The following is a 27,451-nucleotide window of genomic DNA, read 5'->3' as shown; positions in this document are numbered from 1 at the left end:
GAGGGAGGGGAAGGCTGGCGGACGCCGCAGCGAACTGGTGGGCAGACCCGGAGTCGCCGCGTAAGCGGGGCCGGCTCAGTGCGGTGCGGCAGGCGCGGCTGTGCGGCAGCGGAAGTCCTTTGTTGCAGCGCAGTCCCTGGCAGAGCCAGAGCCTCTCCGCGCAGCCAAGCCCGAGCGCCGCGCGCCGCCGCCACTGCAGCTCGCGGCCCCGTCGCCTCAGTCCGCCTTTCCCGCGGCTGGCTGGCCTTAAACTCCCTAAAATCTCCGCAGCCCTGGTTCTTGCTGCGGCCGGTGAGTATCTGCCAGTTGTGGGGCTATTTGCGCAACTTTGGTCCGGGCCGGAGGGCGACGGGCCGCGGGCCTGGCGAGTGCGGGCCCGGAACAGCGCCGACCCGTGCGGGGAGCTGGAGCGCGGCAGACGCGCTGTGAGGATCTGGCGACGGGCGGCTGCCGGGCCGACTGCTCGAGCCCGCCGCCCGCCGGAGCGCCTGGTCCGGGGCTTGCGGCCTTCGTGAGTCGGAGACGAAGCCCCTGCGGAGACGAGTTCCCAAATTAGTTACCTTCTTTTTCCTTTCTTTCTCAGCCTTTATTTTTTTGAGGGGGGAGGGGAGGTGTAGACGGGAGGCGGGAGGACTCGGTTTGATTGACGTGCCCAGAGCCCGCTTCTCTTAACTTACAGCTGCGGCTCCTCGGCGGGTGGGAGGGGAAGTGTCCCAGAGTCGGAGGCCGCGGACTTGGGCGCGCTCCGAGGGAGGAGGCGTTAAGAGCTGTGCAAATTCTTGCTACGCTCTTCCCCACCCCCTGTCGCCGGCACACACGGTTTTTGTTCAGTAAAAAGTGGGTAGGTTTGGGGTTTGGGAATTTTCAGTGGAAAAGGTCTTCTATTTGCTAAGGAGAAAGTGCTTTTGCTTCCAGCGGGCACTTACTAGTTAGTCGTCTTGGCATTCGGTACATGTGTTGGATGTTTGTCGGGAGTTGTTAACCCTAAGATTTGTAGGCATGGGTCTGAGCTCAGCCACTCCCTCTCAGCCTCCCTTTCTACCTAAGCGATGCCTCTACAGGATCTGATAACATTTTCCAAACTGGGAACATCAGGGAGAAGTTGATGAAAGTCCCTGATGTTTTCTGGGGATGGTGTATAGGGCACGTGTTTGTGTGTGATAATATTTTAAACTTGCGTTACAACGTGGTAGATACACGCGGATTCTCTATTGGCCTAAGTGTACTTCCATACAGTATGTACAGTGCAGGAAAAGTGATCAAAGGAGCAGTCCAAGAACTTTTTTTTTGGAAGGAGGGTAGAGCAAGAACTTTTGAGGCGTCTTAGAATCCGTTTCTTGACCTGAAGTTTAACACACTCGGGAGCAGATTTTGTGAAGCATGCACTTCTCATAACTTCAACGCAATCATGGTCTTCTCTTGGAAACAGGAAAATTAGATTCTATGCTATTTCGTTAGTGTTTTGGGGTATGATCTGGAGAAGTGGGGAGATATGGGATGCAAAAAGATGAAACGTGAATGATGGCTGGCCATCATTTACTCCGAACCTCAAGTCTGTCCTTTTGAATCACTTACTGTATATCTAAAATAGTCTCAATAACAACAGTGACTTTGGGAGCAAGTTGGGGACCTAAACAGAAGAAATTGAAGCATAGGGAAGTCAGATGATTTTCCAAAGATTGATTGATAAATGCAGAAAGACTACAGTACAATGATCAGTTCTTATTTTAAAAGCAGGATTTCCCCATCATGGTGTAGAATAATTCAGGTTGAGCAGTCTTTCTGATGCCTTTCTACTTTTGCCACCCTTAATATGAAAGCCTACTTTTGGGGGGGACGGGCAGTGAGGGGATGATGTGGTGCATCATTGTCAGAAAAAAGAGAACCCATGTTTAAGCAGTACCTTAGCAAAGCAGAACACAGTCTCAACCACTTGCTCTTGTCCTTGTGTTTTGATTTTGCTTTCATTAACACTGTTGAAGTGCATTTCTTCATTCTCCTGTTTTGCCAAACTCTGAAGAAAGTACAGTTTGTAGACCTTTCTACGAGTCTCCTGTGTGCCTTGCACCACCATTTCCTATTCACATGTGCAGGAGAAAAGAAGCTGCTGTTTTCAGGATTTTCCTTCTCGTCAGGAAAAGCGCTAAGCCCAAAGGGTAGGAAACCACTGGTAGAAATGCAGAAAAATTTTTATGGATTTTTATTTTTAAGCTACAGTTTGTTGTCTTCCAAAAAAAGTTGGGGTTCATTTGAGAAACATCTGCTTGAGAGGTTACTTTGGTCTCTATAGGATCTGTTTTCTCCTGATATTTTCTTATGCTAGTATCTTTACTGTAAAATTGTGAATTTATTTTATTTGTATACTCTAATGTAAACAAGTTAAAAGTTGGGTTTTTTCCCCTCAAAATGGAAATTTTTTATTATAAAATACATGCTCATTATAAAACTTCAACTACATAAAATATAAAAATGAAACTCATTCTGGCTCCCACTCTGTTACTGTTAACAGTCAATTGCTTGTTTAAAATGAGAGAAGACAACATTTGATCAGAGCTGAGCTTCTGTATAGGCCTCACCCTGTGTAGGGATGGCCTCTGGTAATTCATGGGCTCTTGTTCTCTGTTCACTACTCAGGTTGGTGAGAATTTTCTAGTAGAGGAAAAGAGAGTGTTTTGCATTGGGCTCATTTAAGATTCTAGGATTAGGGAATGGACTTAAGAGTTTAAATATAACAGCGCTGCTACTTTAGGTTTGTCCTTATGAAGTACTTACTGTACCTTGGCAAACTAGTTCTCATGCTTTTTAATGACATTAATCTTGATGTCCAGCCTCTGACAGATTGATTTATACCAGCCAAACTCATTAAAACAATACAAAACACTCACATATGTACAGTTTCACAATTTATACTTGCCAGGAAGACCACTGCCAAGATATCTGTGTGCTGATAAGGGGGGTTCCTCTTGTCAAAGGTTACATCCCAGACATGGAGCAAAAGACATTAGAGGAAAGAAGGGGCTTAATGACTGTACTGTTTTCCATGTGGCATGTGGGGTGGGGGGTAAAAGGGACTCAGGCCTGAATGCCCCTCATTTGGCATCTTAACACATATTTAAGATACATTCTAAGTATAGTTATATTTTAGCATGTATAGTCATTTGTATACTAACTACAGGAGATCCTAGTCAAAGTACAGAATCACTCATTCGTTAGCCTGGTGTATTCAGGAAGAATGAGGTGTGAAGAAGTTGATGCTATTCTGAAAACAAAGCCTCAAAATAGTACATAGAAATTTAATCACAACATTGGTTATTTCAGAGTGTTGGGGACATGAACTTTTTTTTTTACTCTGTCTTTGAATTTCAAATTGTTTATCAAAATAAAATTTCAAAATTAAAGAATGAAATTACCAACTAGATTCTCTACTAGTTATCTATGTGAGATGCCTCCTCCTTAGAGATAACTGAAGAGCTCTCTCCCCACTTTAAATCTTTAGTTATTAGGGAATTGCCTCAGCAGCTAGAAAGGGAAAATGGAGAAGGAACCAGACATTCTTTCTGCAAGATGGGGCATTATCAAAATGATGAGACCTTTTAGTTTCATGAAGAAGCATGAATCTGATAGGCTTAGAGGGTTCGAAAGGGACAGTTCAGTTAAGAGACATTCATGCCCAGAAAGAGTGTTGTCTGGTTTACAAAAACTACAGTTTGAATCTCAGCTTCTATTTACAAGATGAACAATTTTGGACAGATCAACCTCGGAACCTCCGTTTTCTCATTCACAGAATGAGGATAATAAAAATATCAACCAGACAGGGTTGGTGTGTGAATCACTTGTATAATGTATGTGAAAACGCATTGTAAATTTTTGGCCACTATATAAAACTTACCTACATCAACATTTATTCTTTCAAAAACATAAAATAACTACTGGCAACTGTTGCAGGTTTAGGGAATCCTGACTGAGAGAATGCCTTCATCTCAGGGAACTTACACTAAAGCCAGGGAGCCAAAGTGTGTGATCCCAGTTTGGATGATATATGTCACCCTGTAGTTGTATATGTGAGCTGTTTTGGAAACAGAAAAGGGGCATCTATCTGTTTTACTATGAGGATCAGAAAGAATTCCCTAAGGGAGTAAGCTAGACATTGAAAAGGTTTAAGCAAAGGAAATAGCGTGTTTTTTCTATGTTAGGTGCTTTGGGATGAGGGGAAGGCCATTCTTAAATGGACTTAAGGCTTAAAAATGGAATCATTGAACTTCTTGGAAGGAGCACTTTTTATGATACTCCTTTTATTAGTTTCATCTCATTGAATTTTATTTAGATGACTGAAGTTTTCAAAATTTTGACTAGAATTAAGCACAAGTGAAAAAACACTAAAGCCACAGAATTGGAAACTAAACAAAGTATGTAGGATATGCTAGAGAAGGAAACCAGGTAATACCTTCTGTCGTCACGGAGCTGCATTACCAGTTGTTCATTCAACAAAATTTATTGAATGTTTACCACATGTTCTAGAGAAAATAAGCCAAAGTCAGGAGCCAGCCTTCAAGTTGCTCATGATCTAGTAGGGGAAGAACAACTAATAGATAATTACAGTAGCCGGTTCTTATTTAGCACTTTGAGACAGACATTGTCTTACAATAACTCTAAAAGCTAGGAAGGATCCCCATTCTCAGATGCGGAAATTGAGGCACAAATTGGTTAAGCAACCTGCTCAAGTTCACACAACTATTAAGTGGCAGAGCCAGAATTTGAACACAGGCAGTCTGGTTGGTCTTTGCTTTAACCCCTACTCTTGGTCACCTTTTCTAATGATTAAAGTTTAGTGCAATAAGTGTAGCAAAGATTAATACATAGGGTAGTATCAAAACAAAATAGTGGGAGAAGAAGGTGACAGAGGCTTTCTGGAAGAGGAGATAAACTGATTCTTAAATGATGTATGGGAGATTCAGATAAAAGAATTAGTATGAGTAAAAAGGGAGGTAAAAATTACTTCTAAGTATGGGGAGGTGGGAGCAACAGTTTTTGTTGCTCAAGCATGGTTTGAAGCAGGAAGTAACCAAGCTTGGGACTGGATGGGTGGACATGGGGGTCTTTGTATACCACGCTAAGGAGTTTGTACTTTATCTTGAAAGGATGGTCAGGGGAACTACTAAAGCGTTTAAGCAGGAGAATGATGTCTGGTTTTTGTTCTTTTTGAATCATCTGACGGTGAAGGATAGATTTGAGGGACCAATTAGGGCCTGTTATAGTAACCCAGGAGTGATGATAGAGACCTCATGAGGGCAGGGGAGGTAGGGATGGAATAGAGGGGCAGGTTTGAGGAATATTTAATGGGTAAAATTGGCAAGTCTTAGTTGATTATGAAAGAGAAGTAGCCTGGATGACTGGTGCAGAGTGGTGCTGGCTGAGACAGAATACAGTGGCAGGAACAGTTTTAGGTGGGTTCTAAACAATGTCTGAGTCCTCAGAGTGAGTTTGCAATAGATAGAAATACCACAGCATGAACCCTAAGAAGACAAATGCCACGTGCAAAAAAGGACTTCCTGGTTAAATAGCTTTCTGCTGAGAGGAGCCTACTTTGTGCACAGTGGCCTCTGGTGGTTGTAACATGCCATGTTGCCTTTTTAGAGTCAACAGATCAAAATTAGAGACTGCCTGGATTAAAGACCTTTCCACCGCCACTCCTAGAAAGAGAGGAATATTCCAGGTGCCATTATGTTCCCTCCACTTTCTGTGTGGATAAATGCATTTCATAGACTTTGTAGCTGAACTACAGAAATTCCTCACTCAGAAGTCATTTGGTTGGCAATTTGAGCTATCCAGCGCCCAGGCCTGAACCAAAAACGAATTGAACTTGATCATTTCATAAAATTCTATAAACTATTTCCATGATGGTGACATTAGTATCTAAGAAAGAAGCGGATGTGGCTAAAATGATTGGTCTCCTGCCTACCATATGGGAGGTCCCAGGTTTGGTTTCCAGGGCCTCCTGGTGAGGGTGACCTGGCCCGCGCATAGAGCTGGCCCACATGGAGAGATGACACAACAACAACAACAAAGAGACACAGAGGAAAGACAGTGAGAGACATAACAAACCAGGGAGCTGAGGTGGCTCAAGTGATTGAATGCCTTTCCTGTGTTGGAAGGTCCCAGGATTGGTTCCCAAAGCCTCCTAAGGAGAACACGAGAAGACATGCAGAAACAGAAGGATGTGCAGGGAATGGACAGAGAGAAGACAGCAAACACAACGGCAAGGGGGGATGGCAGGGAATAAGTAAATTTTAAAAATGTAAGAAAGAAATATGCTTCATTTGAAAAGACAAATACATGTCATCTGTAATTTATACAAGAGTCCTTTGAGGAGTATGATTATTCCTATTTTATAGAAAGTAAAGAAGTTTCCTCATAGTTCAATAAGTGGCAGAGCTGGCTTTCAAATCTAGTTGTGCTCCCATGGCTCTTTTTCAATTCATTCATATAACAAGCCCGTATTAAGGGCCTACCATGTGGGAAGAGTGTGCTAGGCACAGAGAACACAAAGGCCCTTAAGCCTCATCCCTATCCTTGAGAGTTCAGTGTAGCAGGCATTGTTGTATCAAAATGCCTCCTTGGATCACTATCAGTGCTGAAGATAGAAGTAATACTACAGCACTCTTAGGGCTGATATGCAGCAACATTATGGTTTTAAAAGATTTTAGGTCATCGCGAGGAGCTTCGCCCAACCGATCCACTTCCATGTCCAGTCAGGCTGGCCAGGCGGCCTCCCCACAGGTCCCAGCCACCAGCACACCCAAGGGAACACCAATCCAAGGAAGCAAGCTTCGACTTCCAGGGTATTTATCAGGGAAAAGCGTCCACTCTGGGGAAGACAGTGGCTTGATAACCACTGCAGCCTTCAGAGTCCGAACACAATTTGCTGATTCTAAGAAGACTCCCAGCCGACCAGGAAGCCGAGCCGGAAGCAAACCTGGCAGCAGGGCCAGCAGCCGTCGAGGCAGCGATGCATCAGACTTCGACATTTCAGAAATCCAATCTGTGTGCTCAGACATGGAGACTGTCCCCCAGACACACAGACCTACGCCCCGAGCAGGTTCTCGGCCATCCACAGCCAAGCCTTCCAAAATTCCCACGCCCCAGAGGAAATCACCTGCCCGCAAATTGGACAAGTCCTCAAAAAGATAGTGCAGTTGGTTCCACCAAGGCCCTACCTTAAGCATTTATTATTTAAGTTTGAAAGATGTAAAATAAGATGTAGAAATTATTGTGAAATATTGCCAGAGTTGAGTTTAAAATTCTGCAGATGGCAAAAAAAAAAAAAAAAAAAAAAGATTTTAGGGTATGAGCATGAAACTAAGTCACCATTTTTAGCATTTTAATGGGAATACATGTTTCAAGTTCTAAATAACCAACGTAAAAACAGTTTTGGAACATAAATTCATTTATAATTTCAGAACTTCCTGTATTAAATACTGAATTTGGAGTCTATTAACTTGCCAGAATCCCTGATCTAAACAGTGAAAAAAGTTTCTAAACTTGCTCATGTCTGCCATGTGTCTTTTTTTTCTCTTTTTTTTAAAATGTTACATTCAAAACATACAAGAGGTCCCCACATACCCCCCCACCCCTTCACCCTACTCCTCCCACATCAACCACCTCTTTCATCATCATGGGACATTCATTGCATTTGGTGAATACTTTTTGGAGCACTGCTGCGCCACATGGATAATGGTTTATGTAAGTGTCTTAAAGTAAAACATTTTATCTTTAGGAGCCTATGGAACTGGTTCTTTCTGGAATTCTCAAGGAGAAAACCTAAACAATTTAATAGAATTTAGAAATTGGACTGTTGACTTAACCCTGGAAAATGATATTCTAAGAAAGGATTTTGCCGAAATGGCCATATTTTTATTGGTGGCAGAATCTTCAAAGCCATGATCTTGAACTCAAGAGTGAGGTTGCTTGTATTCTAATCCCCCGAAGGTCAGTCTTTGTGGCCTTAGCAAGTTTGTTTAACAACACATGCCTGTTTTCTTATCTGTAAAATGGATCTCTTAACAGTATCTACTTTGTAGGGTTTATTAGGATTAAATTATATATATGCATATATACATATGTCCATGTGCGTATGTAATGTATAGCATATATTCTATGTTAAATTTTGTATGTTTAACTTGTATTATCTATGTGCCTGCAGGTCTGTGATCTGTGATGCAGGTCCCAGTTCTCTTCTGCAGGATAGGGGTTATTAAAGTTGTCAAGACTAAGGCTATTTTGAGAGTTGTTAAGTGAATTTATAAGATGATGAGAGGGTAACACTGATTACTATGCTCGGAAACACTTGGTAATCCAAGATGAAAATAAGTACAGCACACCCAAATACTAGATGATAGTTTGTGTAACAGAGATATTGTTTGTCGGATTGTTTATGCCCATATAGACGGGTATATGAAAGTCTGTGCAGCTTCAGCTCATGAACTCCCAAAGTATGGTGTGAAGGTCTGGCAAATTGTACTGCAGTGTTATTGTACTGGCCTGCTGCTGGCCTGCAGGCTTCCCAGTAGGTTTGGCATGGACAAGGTCTGTGAAGGCCAAGTGAAGGTAACCAGAGATGAATACAATGTACAATCTGGTGCTATTTGGATGCAAGCAAATAAACTTATCAACCAACCAGCTTAAAACAAACTTCTCTTAAGAAAAGAAGTAATATAGGCCAAAAAATAATCCGAGGGTTCAAAAAGAAAGGTTGAGCCTAGCAGCAACATTATAGATCAGTGAATTTTTTAAAATAAAAATCAATATGAATTTTCGTAGTTTGAAATTTTACAATCCCAATTTTATTTGGCTTTTTGAGTAAGTCTGTAAGGTAGATTACTATTAGCCTCATTTTACAGATAACGAGCTCAGATGGGTGTAGTCACTTGCACAAGGGTACCTGGTCAGTAAATTCTGTATTGAGGACTCATGCCCAGTGCTTGTTGCATATTCTTTGCAGAAGGCCACACTGCATAGTACCAAGTCAGTGCTGCATAGTGCTTAGTACCTGTCTCAGTGGTAAAGAATCTCTATGCTTTAGTCCAAGAATCCACTTTACTATGGTTAACTGTACTTTTGATACATTAACAGCACTAGATCTCTTTACCTTCTGTGAAGGGAGCATGTTAGATTGATTAGGTCTCTGATGTCTTTCTAAACCACTAAAGTATATGAATATCATAATTACAAATATGTTTAATATTCTTTGTGGCTGTTTTTTTAATTTGAGACTAGGTCGTAAACTTTTCAAACCAATCTTAAAAATCCAGTGTAAAATTTTTTGGATCATCTAATTCCTTATCCTTTCTGTAAAACTTCATATTGGGTACCATTCTCGCCTTGGGGGGAACCCTTGGCAAGATATAGCCCCTTGTCCTTATCCAAAAGACATTAAGTCCTTTGGATACACATTTGTAGTTTCTGCTCCCAGCCCCTGCCCTTGACTTCTAGCTATAAAAACTTATTCTACCAGTGATGCAACTGGTAACACAAACAAAAGCAGTCACAGAGACCAGGCATATAAACAGGAACAATTTCAATATAAGCAATCCTTTTATTAAAAACTTTATTTTTTTTTTAGATTTATTGCTTTATTTTTATTTATTTCTCTCCCCTCATCCCCCCACTCCCCCCCCCCCCCCCAGTTGTCTGCTCCCTGTGTCCATTCGCTGTGTATTCTTCTGTGACCGCTTCTATCCTTATCAACGGCACTGGGAATCTGTGTGGTTTTTGGTTGTTTTTTTTTTAAAGATTTATTTATTTTGTTTATTTCTCTCCCCTTCCCCCCTTCCTGCCCTGGTTGTCTGTTCTCTGTGTCTATTTGCTGCGTGTTCTTTGTCCGTGTCTGTTGTTGTCAGTGGCACGGGAATCTGTGTTTCTTTTTGTTGCATCATCTTGTGTCAGCTCTCCGTGTGGGTGGCGGCATTCTTAGGCAGGCTGCACTTTCTTTCGTGCTTGGTGGCTCTCCTTACAGGGTGCAATCTTTGCGCATGGGGCTCCCCTATGTGAGGGACACACCTGCGTGGCAGGGCACTCCTTGCGCACATCAGCACTGCGCATGGGCCAGCTCCACACAGGTCAAGGAGGCCCGGGGTTTTAACCGCGGACCTCCCATGTGGTAGGTGGACGCCCTATCCATTGGGCCAAGTCTGCTTCCCTACAAGCTTTATTTTAACATAAACTGCACTAAGTTTTGGTAGCCTTATTAAGTATGTCAGCCCAAAAAACTGAAAAGCAAGCAAACTTCTTTTGAAATTTGGGTGAAATTCTTGTTTAGTTAATAAAAATCAGCAAATTATAAAAAAGTTTAATGCATAAATTATCCTCAAGAGATAAGCTGAAAAAGATTCACTTGAATTTAGCCACTGCCCCACCACCCCTTTTCTCTGCATGTATGTTATTAAGTCTTCTTAAAGCCTTTCTGAATGAGGTGTAACAAGAGCAGTTTCTATTACAAGTGTGAATAGTTGCTATTACAAGTTACTGTACTTAAATGTACTAAAATTGACTGTCGTACATATTTGTGAATATGATAAGAACCACTGAATTATACATTTTAAGTGGGTAAATTGTATGGTGTATGAATTATCTCAGTAAAGCTGTTTAGAAAAAAAGTTCACTACCCCTCTTAGCATGAGTCCAGTAGGAACCCTAAAATCCTCCCATATTCAGTGCTAGAGGGGAGCCCCTGCTAGGGACTCTTGTTTTAGTAAGTGGCTGTCAAGTACTGCTACTGCTCTCCCAGGGCAGTCCTTGCCTTGGTTGGGAAATAGACTCCAAAACAATTTTAAAACAGTGTGAGAATGGTGTAAGAATGTCCAGAATGGCAAATTATCGACAGCAAATAGATTAGTTGTTCCCAGGGTCACACAAGTAAATGAAGAATGACTACTAATGGGTACAAGTTTTATTTTTTTGGGGTGATGAAATGTTCTAAAGTTAGATAGTGGTCATGGTTGCACAACCTTATGAATATCCTAAAAAACACTGAATTTTGTATGCTTTAAATGGCTGAGTTTTATAATGCTTGAATTATATCAATAAAATTCTTATTTAAAATATTAATAAGTTACTCTACCTAAAAATCTGTTTTACTCTGAAAACCAGAGTAACCAGAGCCCTCTTTCTCTCTACTACAAAGCGTGATACCTTCTTCCATACAGTGAATAATTATTGAGTACATGTTTAATGAAATCAGTAATTTAGAAAATAGGTCAAAATGCTCTTTAGTGATGTATCCTTGAAATTACAGAATACCCGTGCTATTGCTTTGTACTTTATACAGTGCCTGGTACAACAATAAATATTAGATATATGAATAAATGTGCATTAAAGTGCTATAAATGCTCTTATTTTTCTAGTTTTTTGCTTATGTTAACACAGAATGAATGTGTTTTCACTAATTTAATTGAATTGTGACTGTGGCTATAGGTGTGCCTATTAGTCATCTATGATTTAATTAACTTTGGTTGCTAACCATAAAACTACTTTTTGTTCAGATTAAATGGTTCCTTGGAACTTTTTAAAAGTCCTCATTTTGTCACTATTTAAATCACAGGCTATTTAATACCAGAAAGTATTTACAGATTAACTGCTAGCTTTCTAATAGATCCTTAAGATTAACTTAAAGGTTATCTAGTCATGCTTACCTCCTAATGCTTAAATAGACAAAGATGGCAAAGCTAATTGGAACCCAGGTTAGTCTGATCCCAGGCCTGTGCTCTTTTTTACTATGCTGTCCTCAACATTTGTCCCTGCTTCAATACAGGGCCCTCATTATCCTCTGAAAGAGTTTGTTTCATTTTTTAACAAATTATTACTAGAAAGCTTCATTTCTCTTTAAATTGAGCTAAAATCTACCCTTCTGCTTCTTCCTCTTTATTATTCCTTAAAGATCCGACTCCTATAAAGTGACTGCAAACCTAGAAATATCATTTTAAAATGGGCAGGGGGTGAACACATTTGTGGGTGTTTTGGTTTTCATTTTGTTTTTGTTTTTCTTGTCATCTTTTTTTCACCCTTTAAATGTTTTTCTTGTGATTGTTTTGATATTCTTTATATAATTGTAATTATAACATAATTTTGTATCATATTTATTTACATGACTCCCTATATTGAAAAATGTTCTTATTTTCTTCTCCACTGTTTATAAATGTATTGGTCAGGGTTCTCTGGGGAAACAGAATCAACAAGAGATATCAATAGTATGCAATTTTATAAGAGTCTCTCACGTGACCGTGGTGGGGCACAAGTTTAGATTCCACAGGCAGGCTGCAACCAGGGGCTCCATTGAAAGTCCAGTGAAGGTTCTTGACAAGTTCTGGGAGACACTGGCTATCCAAGGACAAGTTGCAAAATTCTTACTCAATGCTGGAATCACTTCCCCTTTTAAGGCACTCAACTGATTGGATAAAGCATCACTCACTGCTGATGGCAATCTCCCTGATTGATGTAACTGTAATCAGATATCTATGATTTACCACTGCAGTAAAGTCAATGGTGACTGAAGTCCATTAATGCCTTTGTATTACATTTAGCCCAGTGCTTACATGACCAAACAGCTGGGCACAATTACCTGGCGGAGTTGACACAATAACCTAACTATCACAGGCCATCCCTTGTCGACTTGGCAACCATACACATTACCTTAAACCATACTTAGTCTGTAAGTAAAAACAATAACAGACATGCATTTATATATTTCTGCCTAACAATGTTCACCTCTCCAGAGTACAACGGAAACTCATTAATTCCATACAGAACCCTGTCTAATACAACTTGGTACTGGGAGTGGTTCTTTAGGAAGTCTTAAACATGGGGTGTCTGAGGTGGTTCTGGGGGTTTTACAATTGCTTCTTTACTCTAATTGGACTCAAGGGTATTATGACTCCCTTTCCAATAACAAAGAGGCTGCTAACAGTCCATGGCGCAAGTTGGCAATAGAGATACGCAAAATATCACTGGATTCCCCTACTTCCTTACTTATAAGAAGCAAGGATCCTGGGTGAGAGTGTTTTCAACACCTTAACACAGTTTTGTGGAGTCAAACGGTATAATGATGTTGCTGGCTCCTCCTAGATAACTCTGGATACTGTTACAAAAGAAGAGATGAGTTAAAGTCTTCAAATTTGGAACTTAAAACACTGCATGAATGATGCAAAGTCTTCTCTGTGTGCTCTGAAAGAAAATCTTGTCTTCTATAGCCACAGGCTTGAAATATCTGACAACCAAACTCAGACTCTCATTGTACAGGTAGCAGAATTACAAAGGAAACTAGTTGACCAAACAGCTGGGCACAATTACCTAGCCAAGTTGACACAATAGCCTAACCATCACAATGAACATATATATATATTTAAGATTTATTTATTTTTGTTTATCCTCGCCCCTCCCCCCCTTGTTGGCATGCACCGTCTGCCCTCTATGTCCATTCATTGTATGCTCATCTTTTTAGAAGGCACCAGGAACCAAACCTGGGACCTCCCATAGGGGAGGGAGGCAGGCACCCAACTGCTGGAGCCACATCCACTTCCCTAAATAAAATTTTTAAGGGCTACATGGCAGTAAATTCCATGGAGATTTACTTTAGTTACTTAACTCCCTATTAGCAGGCATGCATTGAAAATTTGTGCATGCATTACTTTTTGTATTTAGGTATATATTGAACATGATTCCTCACAGGTACTGTTTTGGCACCTACTTGAAATACTTGATTTAGCTTCCAGAAAGGGACGTCAGTTACAATTTAAAGGCAGTAAGTTAGACCCACATAACCTGACTACGCAACTCCATGTCTTCAGACAGGGAAATAGGAAAGAGGTGGCAGGATAGGTCTGTAGGTAGTGAGGGAAAGGGTATGGTCTAAATTTGACCTAAAAGAGGAGATGAAAGGCAAGTTGAAGTAAACTCAGATACTCTTAGTTACTACTGAAGGGACTAAAGGCTTCTGAGACTGAAGATTGAACAGTTTATTTCCTGAACAGCTCACTAAATGTTCTTTTAATATGCACTCAAATTGTATAGGAATTTGTTTTTAAGTAGAAGATAAATTCTGAAGCTTTATATATACAGATTAAAACTTTAGACTGAAGGGAAGCAGATGTGACTCAACCAATAGAACTTCTGCCTACTATGTGGGATGGTCCAGGATTCTATCCCCAGGGCCTCCAGACTTTTGTGGTGAGCTGGCCCATGCCAGAGCTGCCACGCACAAGGAGTGCTGTGCCATGCAGGGGTGCCCTTGCATGGAGGTGCCCCACGTGCAAGGACTGTGTCCTGCAGGGAGAGTTGCCCTGCATGAAAATTGTGCAGCCCGCCCAGGGGTGGCGCTGCACACACGGAGAGCTGACGCAGCAAGATGATGCAACAACAACAAAAAAGACGCAGTTTCCCAGTGCCGCAGAGTGAGTGCAGGCGGACACAGAAGAACACACAGCAAATGGACACAGAGAGCAGACAACGAGGTGGATGAAGGGGAGAGATAAATAAAATAAATCTTTAAAAAAAAAAAAACCATTTAGGCTGAAGTTGGATCTTATTTTAGCTTTGCAGTGCAATAGATTGAACTGGTACTTTCAATGTTTTCATTTCCTTTCTTTATCAAAAATAACTTCCTACATTAAAAATACTTATAGTAGTGTCCCCCATATGTTGCTTTTTTGTTGTTGTTGTTTTTGCTGTTTTTAAGTTTATTTCTGAGTTGCAAAGATTATTTCCCCTTCCCCATTTTTAGAGTTTCCTGTATTCCCCCATTCAATCTTGACTGCCACAACCAGACAGACAGAAAGCACAGGACCTTCTTTTTCTTCCATCTATAGTGGAAACCTTAGCAGCAAACATTAACTACTCCAGGTCTGTCAGAGATGCATTTCCCCAAATATTGTTAAGTGAAGGAAACTAGTTGCAGAAATTTATAGGTAGTATGATACCATTTAAGTATACACACACAAAAAAAACAAAACCATGTGCCTGGCACATAGCAGGTGCTCAATTAATAGCAGTTGCATATTTATGTAATATGAATATAAATAGAGCTGAAGGTAAATAATCGAATATTTACCTTCATTCCTCTGGGATGGGATAAATGACCAAAATAGAAATTTGAATTTTTTCAATGAGCATGTGTTAGTTTTTTAAATAATTACAAAAATGGAGGAAAAATTTACTTTACAACCTGAGAATGGATAACTCCTTGCCAAATAAATCTCTATACCCACTGCTGCTTTATACCCTAAAGTATATTCCAAGAAATATAAGACATATATATTTTTTGACTCTATAAGATCAATTATTCCTTCTCCAATAATTCAAGAAAAGAGAAGAGCGGTGATCAAATCTATTTGCCTGGTAGCATTTCCATATAATTTTTTTTCCATTATGAATTTATTTTAATATCTCAAAAGATTTCAATGCTCAGTTTGGATAAACAAGTGTCCAAATTTCAGATGGATCGCAGAATGTACTAGCTTTAAGTACATGCATTCTTCAGCTTTCTTATATGTTTACGTCATTTTTCCCCTTATAAGACAGACCACTGGTTAAAAGATACTTAGGTTACACATATAATTTTTAATAAGGTTTTTTTTTAATACGGTTTTTAAAATGGAATTTTTCTATGAAAAATTTCATACATATACAAAAATAGAATTATACCTATCTCTCAGCTTCAATAGTTACCAATACATGGGCAATCTTTTTTTGTACAGTCCTGTGTTCTTTAAAAAAATTTTAATCTAGCAATATATATACAATCTAAAATTTCACCTTCAAATATATAATTCAGTGCTGTTAATTACATTCATAGTGTTGTGCTACCATCACCACTATCCATTACCAAAACTTGCCCATCACATGCATGGGCAATTTTGTATCATGTATTACTTTTTGCATCCCTTACACTTGACCCATTGGAATATTCTGAAGAAAATCTCAGATATATCATTTCATCTATAAATATGTCAGTATACGTAGCCAATGAAAAACTCTTTTAACACAGCTATAATACCCTCATCACCTTTTAAAAATGAGCAAGAATATCTTAATATCAGTCTTCTAAGTTTAAATATTCTACAATCTAAGCTGTTAATTTTTAGTGTAAGTTGCTTTTTTATTTACTTTCCATTATTCATATCCTGCAAATACTTTTAAACTAATAACTTTCCCCCATTAATTACACATTTCCCCCAATGCCAGAGTTGTAATAAAACCAAAATGATGGTTTTTGCTTTTGATGCCTTTGCTTGTATTTCTTAATCATTAAATAAAATCAATATGAGAAGCCTGAGCAAATGACTAGGTATTTCCATCCTCAAATTCAAAATACGATTCAGGCATATATTATTGTGATTTACTATATTAGAATGGAAAGCTATTCATGCCTTGATTGCAATAGCAAAATGACGCAAGTCACAAATCATGATGAAGAGTGTTTCAAGTGCTTCTCTGCTATCTTGTCTGACTTTAACATTTTTGTTTTACATAGGTCTCTAATAGAAGATGGCAAAACCCAGCCACAGCAGCTACGTCCTTCAGCAGCTAAACAACCAAAGGGAATGGGGTTTTCTCTGTGACTGTTGTATTGCAATTGATGACATTTATTTTCAAGCACACAAAGCAGTTCTAGCTGCCTGTAGCTCCTATTTTAGAATGTTTTTCATGAACCACCAGCATAGTACTGCGCAACTGAATCTCAGCAACATGAAAATTAGTGCTGAGTGTTTTGATCTCATTTTGCAGTTTATGTACTTAGGAAAAATTATGACTGCTCCCTCTAGTTTTGAGCAGTTTAAAGTGGCAATGAACTACCTACAGCTGTACAATGTTCCAGACTGCTTAGAAGACATACAGGATGCAGATTGTTCTAGTTCAAAATGTTCATCTTCTGCTTCTAGCAAACAAAACAGTAAAATGATATTTGGGGTAAGAATGTATGAAGACACTGTGGCTAGAAATGGCAGTGAAGCCAACAAGTGGTGTGCAGAGCCAAGTTCAACAGTAAATACACCGCATAATAGAGAGCCCGATGAAGAGTCTTTACAATTAGGTAATTTTCCTGAACCATTATTTGATGTATGCAAAAAAAGTTCTGTGTCTAAATTATCTACTCCGAAAGAACGTGTATCACGGCGCTTTGGACGGAGCTTTACCTGTGATAGCTGTGGATTTGGCTTTAGCTGTGAAAAATTATTAGATGAGCACGTGCTAACCTGTACCAACAGACATTCATATCAAAACACAAGAGCCTATCACAGAATAGTAGATATTAGAGATGGGAAAGACAGTAATATCAAAGCTGAGTTTGGTGAAAAGGATTCTTCTAAAACATTTTCTGCACAAACAGACAAATACAGAGGAGACACAAGCCAGGCTGCTGATGATTCAGCTTCAACCACTGGAAGCAGAAAAAGTGGCACAGTGGAATCAGAAATAGCCAGTGAAGAAAAAAGCAGAGCTGCTGAGAGGAAAAGAATCATTATCAAGATGGAGCCAGAAGATATTCCTACAGATGAATTGAAAGACTTTAACATTATTAAAGTTACTGATAAAGACTGTAATGAATCCACTGACAATGATGAATTAGAAGATGAACCCGAAGAGCCATTTTATAGGTACTATGTTGAAGAAGATGTCAGTATTAAAAAAAGTGGTAGAAAAACCCTAAAACCTCGGATGTCAATAAGTGCTGATGAAAGGGGTGGTTTAGAAAACATAAGGCCCCCTAATAACAGTAGTCCAGTGCAAGAAGATGCTGAAAATGCATCCTGTGAACTGTGTGGACTTACCATAACTGAGGAGGACCTGTCCTCTCATTATTTAGCCAAACACATTGAAAATATCTGCGCATGTGGTAAATGTGGACAAATACTTGTCAAGGGCAGACAACTTCAGGAACATGCTCAAAGATGTGGAGAACCCCAGGATCTGACAATGAATGGGTTAGGAAATGCTGAGGAGAAAATGGACATGGAAGAAAATCCTGATGAGCAGTCTGAAATAAGAGATATGTTTGTTGAAATGTTGGATGATTTTAGGGACAGTCATTTCCAGATAAACAACATGCAAAAAAAGCAGTTGTTTAAACATTCTGCCTGTCCATTTCGATGCCCTAATTGTGGCCAGCGTTTTGAAACTGAAAACCTAGTGGTTGAACATATGTCCAGCTGCCTAGACCAAGATATGTTTAAGAGTGCCATCATGGAAGAAAATGAAAGAGATCACAGACGAAAGCATTTTTGTAATCTCTGTGGAAAAGGATTTTATCAGCGGTGCCACTTAAGAGAACACTATACTGTTCATACTAAGGAAAAACAGTTTGTTTGTCAGACATGTGGAAAGCAGTTTTTAAGAGAACGTCAGTTGCGACTGCACAATGATATGCACAAAGGCATGGCCAGGTATGTCTGTTCCATTTGTGATCAAGGAAACTTCAGAAAACATGACCATGTACGGCATATGATTTCTCATTTATCTGCTGGTGAGACTATATGCCAGGTCTGCTTCCAGATATTCCCAAATAATGAACAGTTGGAGCAGCACATGGATGTTCATCTGTATACATGTGGAATATGTGGAGCAAAATTTAATTTGAGGAAAGATATGAGATCACATTATAATGCCAAGCATTTGAAAAGAACATAAGTGATTTTCTACCATACTAATGTTTAGTTGATAGCAGACAAAACACCAAAGCAAAGGATATGAGCTATTTAGAAATTGATTTTATAAAATGAATTGTTGGAAAAAAATTTCAAGGCCCTTTACCTTTAATATTTTTGTGTAGGATCTTTAGTATCTACATTTTAGGAGTTATTAAATGTTTAATATCATTTTGTTGTTTCTTAATAGAATTCTTTGTTTTTAGTTTGTCTTAGCTATGATTAAAATTCTTTTAATTGTAGACTACAAGTGGTTGTTACCCTTCAATGACTATTAAACTTTAGTTTTTTATCAATAAGGTGATGACTTCACTATTTTTACATGATTTTTTGTTTGTTTGTTTATTTGAAGGCTATCCCGTGAAATTTTAAACCCAACATCATTGGGCATTCCTGTTTAAATTTTATTTGTTTGTTTCAATTTTTAAGTAATTAGTGATTTGAAACTGTGTCATTCACTTTAGTTTTTTCTTTTTTGTTTGTTTGTTTTTGTCAGTTGAACAGTGATTTAGCCACTGTTTATCCCCCTTATTATCAAACAAATAGAGATTATTAAATTGACAAGCTGCAGGTTAGGTGCATTGAACCTAACCTTGAAGGTTGACATGGGCTCAAACTTGGCCTAAAAAGATTGATGGACCTGAGGAAATTCCTATAAATGAATATTTCCTATAATTGATAAAATATTATCATTTAATAATCACATTTAAAACTTATATTAAGTGTAAAACCCAATGGCTTTACCCACTCGAGAAATTAGTGGGGATAAGCCATTTTGTTTTGTGATAAATTTAACTATGATAGTTAATTAAAAAGACTTTATCTTGTATTCATTTAAAATATTTTAATTTAAAGTATTCTGATTTCTGAAGTGTGTTAGTTTATCAATTATTCTTGTTTATAAATAGACAATAGTTCGCTAGGAATATGACATCTAAAGGAAAATGATTTTTCACCTTTAAAATTACATACTTTTGGAACTTGGAGATTTGAGAAAGTTGACGTGTATATTGATAAATCTAATAAAATAATTAATTATAAATCTGGTTGTTCTATAAAAGTAGACTGCGCAAAAAATTTTTCTTGTGTTTATACTACCTAAGATGTGGAGAAAATGTGTTGTGGCCAATTGTAGTTTATTATAATGCCTTTTGTTTGTTTTTGGTTTTTGGTTTTTTTTTGTAAAGGACTACAAATTTAAGACTCTAAAATAATGACAAAGCATATTAAAATGGGAACAGTTTTATCATATTTTAGTTAAATTAGTATTACTGTTGTTACTGACACAGGTTCTGTGTGAATTACATGTGAATTAAAACACTGGCAAAAGAGACGCACCAATAAACATCTGAGTAGAACAGTACAATATTAAGTAGAATGCCTTTTAATGTAAATATAATTACTTTCAGTGTAATACCCTTTTTATGATGGACAGGGATTTTAAATAACCCCTCTATTTAAAAATGTATAAGTTTGTGATTATGAATAGTAATTTAACAGCACTGCTTATGTTTACATCAGATTTTTAAGATATGCAAATTATATTTTTGTATACAATTTGCATTAAAAAAACAAGTTGCCAAAAGAATTGAGAGACATACTGACTAGCACAAATTTATTTGAAAGAGACTTAGTATAGTACGAACTCAGATTTGTAGGGATATGTAGACATTTTAGTAAGGATAGGAATAGGATAGGAACCAGTGCAGAATTGAAAAAAATAATGGCAAGTAGAGGGAGGAGGGAGCTACACAAAAACAAAGTGAGAAACCAGGAATTTTTTTTTAAAAAGCCATGTAGTTTGTAACAGAGAAAGCAGGAAAAATTATTCATTTTAGTCTTGCATACAATACTTTGTCAAGTAATTAAATCTGAGATGCAACCTAAAATAATCTAGGGTATATATATTACTAATAGGAACCATAAATAAAAGTTCTGTAACAAGCCCAAAGACCATCAGAGAGTAGTATAAAGAGATAAGATAAACTCAAACCAAATTTCCAAAGTATATAGTTATCTTAGTGGCATAATTTTGTTTGGGATCACTTTTTCCATGACTTGCATCAAATTGTGTGTAGCAATGGCCATCCCATAATTGAAGAAAGGGGCTCTTTCTAAATACCAGTTTGTAGAGTTGTCTATTCCATTAGGAAGGAGGATTTTATTTAGTTTTTGATGCATACAATTAGCCAACAATTAGCAAGCAAATATATAAACCTAAGACATAATCTCGATATAACTGACATGTATAGTTTCATGATGTTTTCTCCCAATCTCATGTTATCCAGGGCACGTACCTTTTTGTTTAGTTGTGAAACAATAAGTTCTCTAAAATGTACAATTTTCCATATCAAGGGAAAGTGTTCACTTAAAGCCTGCTTGCCTCTTAAAACTAAGAGTGAAAAATATTCAATACCTCTCTTACACCCAGTTTTCTCTCATCTTCTACCTCCTCCTGGGGTGGAGCTGCAGATCTGCAACTCCTAGCTGTTGCTTCCTATCCTCGGTACTGTGAAGGCATTGAATCAAAGTCGTGGAGGCTACCTGCTCCTCCAGCCTTTATAACTTGGGTATTAAGGCTCCAAACCTAAAAATGGTAGGAAAATCTAGATAGAGATATATGGACTCTTGGCTCCTCTTCCTCACAAGCAGACTTAACGTAAAGGACTTGTTCTCAACAGCAAAATCTATGGAATCTTGTCCCTCTTTCTCACAAGCAGATTTAAACAACTTGTTCTAAAGAGCAAGAAATCCTGGAGGAATGTAATCAGGGCCTAACAAGCTTGCCACCAATTATAGTGCAACACAGCTGCTCCATAATTCTTTAGCAAACAGGACTAAGAATCTCAGAGATTAATAAAGCACAACTAAAGTGGCAGTGAATTAGGACTAAGCAGTTTGTCTTAATTTCTCTCATTTTTAAAGTAAAAATATTAGGAGAAATGACTCACATGAGTAAAATAGTACAGGCCAATGTTTAATGTGTGAAGCAATTAACAGGTTGAGTATAGACAAAAGTTAACTTAGAAGAAAGAACATAAGGACTCCAGAGGGGCCAGTTATAAAAATAAAATAATTGGAATAAGATCAATAGAACACGTTAAAAGGGAAAATAATCAAATGAATAGGAGAGGATATGGAATATATGAATATACTGACATGAGAAATGATTAAACAGGATTTAAAAACAAACATTTGAAAATTCTAGGTGAGATGAGTAAAAAAATTAATTTGCTTAGAACTATATAGAATGTCTATGAAACAACTGTTACAAACGTCAAGGATATGTCTAAATACTTGGGATAATATGCCAACTTTTAAGTTTTAAAAAAGTGAGAAAAGAAATTGTTCTACATCACTAGTTAAAGAACTTTCATATTTAATAGATCTCTGGAAAATCTCCCAAAGAACTTGTGTAAAGTTGTAATATTTAAGTGAACATAAACTTGTCATTGTTGTTAACACCACAAACTATAGCAAAGTTATATATATGGTCAGAAAGCTAAATCAGTACCAAAAGAAAACAGCTGACTGTGTATGTACACACATAGGTGAGAAAAACGGACTTTGGTATTTTTCTCAATTTTAACTGGACTTTATCATGGATTAAAATTGTGATTCTTGTTTTTTGCCATTAATCTTAATTTGACTAGTTCCTCATCTCCCCTCACCCCCGCCCCATCTCTTTTGTAACAATGCCAGTGCTCTGCAGGTACCCTACCATCAACAACTCCTTGGGTCCCAAGGTACCAAATGTTCTGAGGGAATGTATGTTTTTGAAGTTCCTTCCATCTCCTTGATACTTAAAGTGCAGTAAACTGGGGGTAATAGAGTGAATGCTCGGAGACGGAAGCAAGAAGAGTTATATTGGGTATTAGGAACTTGCAGCTGCAGCACACATTTGGAAACCCATGATCCATACTAAGGCTCTCACTTAGGTAATCCCAGCATCCATTTCTTTAGCACTCCATACTCTGCTAGGTGCTTTATATACTTAATTTTAATTAATCCTCACAGCATTATGAGGTAAGTATCATACTAATTTTCCCTACAGAGGACTGAGGTACAGAGAGATTTGAATATCTTTCCTAAGATCATACCACTTCTAAATACAAGAGCTGGAATTTGAATGTAGATTTCTACATTCCTGTTCTCTACCACTAAACCATACTCCACCTACCAAGAATACAAAGAATGGACATGTTGAATAAAGTGAAAATATGTGAGTGGAAAACAAAACTTTTTATTTAAATAGGTATTAAGAATGATGGTTTGGGAATAAAAAGTCCTGGTAAATGTTTTAATTTTCCTTACTTTAAACTTAAAACATTTAGTGGTGTTGTCAACTGTTTGTCTGGGCCCAGAGTAAGTGCTCACTTAAAAATTCATTTGAATTCAACTTCAATATTTCTACTTCTGACTGTTCTCCCCTCTGTTTTCCCTATTTCTGTTCCTTTTACCTTTCATCCTCCTACCAATCACCATTTCCTCCTAATATTGGTTATAGTTTAATAAATATTCTCAAGAAAAAATAACCTCAGGATAACCAGTTTTCATGTTTTGCCTCAACAGATAAGAATAAGAAAGCCGTCGTTTCTTTGACTAAAAAAAACCTAATTACCATATTGTGATTCATTTGATTAAGATTTATAGAGCAATCTAAGTTTCCTTTTAAACTAAAGTTGGTTATTTTAACCATTTATAATTCAATTTACCAGTACATCTGTGGATTTCTAGTGTAAACTTAAAAAGAGGGACTTACTCATAGAAGAAATGAAAGGTCATTTCAGGGAAAGACAACAGCATAACGACCTTACCTATTAGCAAACTTAAGAAAACGAACAGTTATTTACTTCATGTTTTAATGCCACCCAGTCTATTCTGATTTTAACTTTATACATCCATTGTCAGAGTACAAAAAGCTATATAACATTTATTACTATCACTTCTACTATACTACTATATGTTAAATCTCCTATTTTCATGATCTCTATACCATCTGCCCAAATGTTATTTTAAAAGTAAGAATAGAAAAATAAGATGGTGAAGATTCCGTGGATATTGTCTATAATCACTAATGTGTCCCACTCTCATTGCTTTCTATAAAACTCAAGGATATATCACTTGCTCATAATAAAAACATAAAACTTAGTCACTTAAAATATACATACTAGCAAGAGGCAAAAGGCAAGAACCTAGGATGTTTGTGTGTGAAAATAACTTGGTAAAGACTGTGTATGTATATATATATACATGTGTATATATGTATACACACAGTAAATAATAATAGCTTGTAAATTCATGCCAATTTGAACCAATTGGATACCTTAAATATTTATATGCACACTTTAATTTGACTTTTGCATTAAGAGGCTGTAATTTTCCTTATATTCAAGAGAACCAAATCATTTAGTTCAATCAGTAGTGGCAGAATTGTTCATCGGTTCCATAAAAATTAATCACAGATCACTAGGTGGCAGAAAGTCATTATAATTACTCATTACCCTACTCCTTTCAGACAAAAAAGATATTATGGATATTACAGTTCAGTACTTAGCTCTGAACTGAAAGTATGAATATACTAACCACCATTGTAATAGGAAATCACAGGAAGATATGCAGCTAATGGATTGCAGAAATTTAAAAGCATTACTTTCCATTTCAGAGTTAGGAATGTTAGCAATTTTGTGTGAGAAAATGAGCGTAACTCTCTATACTTATAATCTATTTGAGAAAGAAGTAGAATTAAGTATGTTGCCTATGTAGTCCCCGGTTAAGCTTCATTGAGAAAGATATTACTATGTTGTTTTTATTCTTCTTAACTCATTCACACCAATAAGAGTCAACGGTTCATTTCAGATGACAGAAACATAACTTTAAGCAAACAGAATATGAAAGACACCTTTTCATTCAAATGTTCATGTTCCCTGATGTGGGAAAAAACATTTTTAAGAGATAATTACTTTTTTTTCTTTTAACAAATTAAGGATTATAAGGACAAAATATTGCTGCAAAAATTATAATTCTACCTAGCTATCCCTAGGATCCTTGTGGACTTTATTTTTCATTTGCAGATGTACAACATAATATTTGAAAAAAGCAATGTTACCATGATGCTGAAGATACTCAATAATATAAGAGCATGAACTTTTGTATTTGTTCGACCTATGTTTCAATCAGAGCTTTACCATTTACAAAATAAAGTATATTTTAATATTTAATTCAAAGGAAAATACTTCTTAACCGTTCCTTTCTTCCCTACTTTCCTTTACCTGACTGACATCCTATCTTCTTTATGTTACATATTTATGTGCCCTACCCATTCTAGCTCAGACCATACAAGAATAAAAGAAAGGTGTCCTTACTGTGGAGTAAACTATATTAGTAATAAAAGCACTATATTTGAAGGCTACAATGAGTTACATCAGGAAAGTAGTTAAATTTAAGTTCTTGGAGCTTTGTTCTTCTTTCCGTTTGTTCTAAAATCAGTGTGGTGGACTGGTGCCAAAAGTCATGAAATTCTGACCTAAGAATTATGTTGTATCTTATAGAGCAGTCAACTTGTAATACTATTTTTCTTGAGTTTTGTCTTTTTCTGTGTGGCAGTGGTGAAATAGGGCCTTCTAAACCTCTGGAGAAGTGAAAGATCTGAATTTGGAGAGGACATGGGGAAGAATCAGTCTTCAACAGATATCTTTAAGTCCAGACACAAGAATATCAGATCTGAAGTGGCACCATCTTTTCTGTCTTCCTGACAAACTTCATCAACCCCAAACGTTCCAGTTCCAAAGAACCAAGAAAACTCACTAACGACACTTTGTTGTGACAAAATTGATTTATGGTGACTACTAGTCTTTGTAGAAAATCTAATAAAAGTAACTAGAAAATTCATATGATGTGAGTGGTTAGGTCTCAAATAAGGTGAAACCCTATAGGCTGATTATCTTTGAGGATCCCTTCCTAAATAAAAAGGCTTGCTAGGATGTTGTAAATACATTAGAAATCTGTATAAGCATATCTATATAAATTTTTTTTAGGAGGTACTGGGTATTGAACCGAGGACCTCGTACATAGGAAGCAGGCGCTCAACCACTGAGCTACACCTGCTCTGCTCTATATAATTTTAAACTTAGAATTTACAGCTTGCATATTATGAACTGTAGTCAGGTAATTTAAAAGTTACACCCCAAAATCTGTAGTTTAAAGTATAAATAAAATGATGTGGGTATAGAGAAAAAAAATTTACGACCAACATTTTAACTAGAAAAGATAATTTAGCTACTCCTCACTATAATGTACCATTTGCTCTTCTTCCTTTTCCATTGTATATACCAGTCACATACTTGATTATTAATACAAAGCTCTCTCTAAGTCTTTTGACTTGAAGGAAGACTAGAAGTGGTATTACTTCAATAGTGGTAGAGCTTCACAAATCACAGACAACCAAAAAGAATGTATTTTAAAACATCTTATTTTCTTCTGGACTTAGCAACATAACATAATTAGGCAGAATGAATTTCTGTTAAGTATTTATTGATAGTATTAATGCATGCCTCTCAATTTTCCAACTTCAAGATAAAATTCAGTGACGTACTGAATGAGCCAATAGTTAGCATGCTTTTAAAAAACATTTCATGGAGAAATAAAGTGCTTGGTTGGATTCTAGCCTAACTACAAATGCTTTATTTTATATGTATTTAAATTTCCTAGCCATATGAATCTTATAACTGTATTATTTCCTTATTTTTTGACTACTCTTGTAGTTTTATTTTTGATTAACTGTAACCCAATTTATTATTGTTTCTTGTGCAATACAAATGTTATATATTTTTCAGAAATGCTTATATCACTTTCATGCCTATTTCTTTAAATGTTTTAATTAAAAGTGTACAAAGAGATCTTAGAGTATACATAATAGTTTACGCAGAAGTCATTTAAGTCATTTAAAAACTGACCGTAGGGGAGTGGATGTGGCTCCAGTGGTTGAGCTCCCACCTCCCACAGGGGAGGACCCAGTTTCGGTTCTAGTGCCTCCTGAAAAAAAACAGAAACAAGCAGCAAGCAAAACAAACAGAAGAATCAACTCAGGGAAACCAATGTGACTCAGTGGTTGAGCACCGGCTTCCTACATACGAGGTCCCGGGTTCAATTCTGGTCCTGGGTACCCCAAAAAACAAACTGTCAAGTAGGATAATAATTTGAATATTCATTCTAATAACTAGACTAACTGAAAATCAAAAAAAATTAATTACAATGAAAGTGGGTATGGTGAGAAGTGGGTATGGGAGGAGAAAAGAGAAATTTTTTAGAGTTCAGATTCATATGAATTCAAATGAGTTAAGAGAAGTAAACAAGTAAGTATTGAGAAGTGTTAGATTCCTAAAAAACTAGAGTTAATTGCTTTGGAGAATATGAGGAAGCATATGGAACTGCAGACTTCTAACAGTAAATATGCAACAAAAGATAAAAGAATATTACCAATAATTAAAGGCCTCAGATCAATATAGTAGAACCTCAACAATTTGTCATTGACTGGTGGAACTAGATCTGCAAAAGAAATATGGCTTAAATTTTGACTGCTATACTATAGCTATAATGAATTACAATAATTTTAAGTGGCATAAATACGTTCTACAATGTGATTATTTTCTGTATATTGGTATCATGGAATTACTGTATTGGGTTACATAGATAATTTTTGTTAAAATTTTAAAATCTGTTGCTTTTATCTAATAAAATTTGTTCCTCTGTGTTCAGAA

The 27,451-nt window shown here is 37.3% G+C and overlaps 1 protein-coding gene and 1 non-coding gene across 3 annotated transcripts; one reads left to right on the top strand and one right to left on the bottom strand.

The window, feature by feature from the left end:
* The first annotated feature begins 38 nt into the window (after positions 1-38).
* Positions 39-27,451, top strand: ZBTB1 (zinc finger and BTB domain containing 1). Of its 2 annotated transcripts, XM_004477262.4 has the most exons (3): positions 39-291; positions 16,520-18,431; positions 25,299-27,451. In XM_004477262.4, exons 2-3 carry the CDS (start codon positions 16,534-16,536, stop codon positions 25,333-25,335), a joined length of 1,935 nt encoding a protein of 644 aa, XP_004477319.1. In that variant the 5' UTR covers positions 39-291; positions 16,520-16,533; the 3' UTR covers positions 25,336-27,451. The 2 variants fall into 2 exon arrangements, with proteins under 2 accessions (XP_004477319.1, XP_004477318.1); XM_004477261.5 differs by lacking the exon at positions 25,299-27,451 and having other exon boundaries at positions 59-291; positions 16,520-20,055.
* LOC111760202 (small nucleolar RNA SNORA31) lies at positions 14,775-14,906 on the bottom strand. The gene has a single exon (XR_002793960.1). It is a non-coding gene; the product is annotated as a small nucleolar RNA SNORA31 (small nucleolar RNA).

The sequence above is a fragment of the Dasypus novemcinctus genome, chromosome 3 (genome assembly GCF_030445035.2).
Source record: "Dasypus novemcinctus isolate mDasNov1 chromosome 3, mDasNov1.1.hap2, whole genome shotgun sequence".
Lineage (NCBI taxonomy): Eukaryota > Metazoa > Chordata > Mammalia > Cingulata > Dasypodidae > Dasypus > Dasypus novemcinctus.
This window is presented reverse-complemented; position numbering and strand designations above follow the sequence as displayed.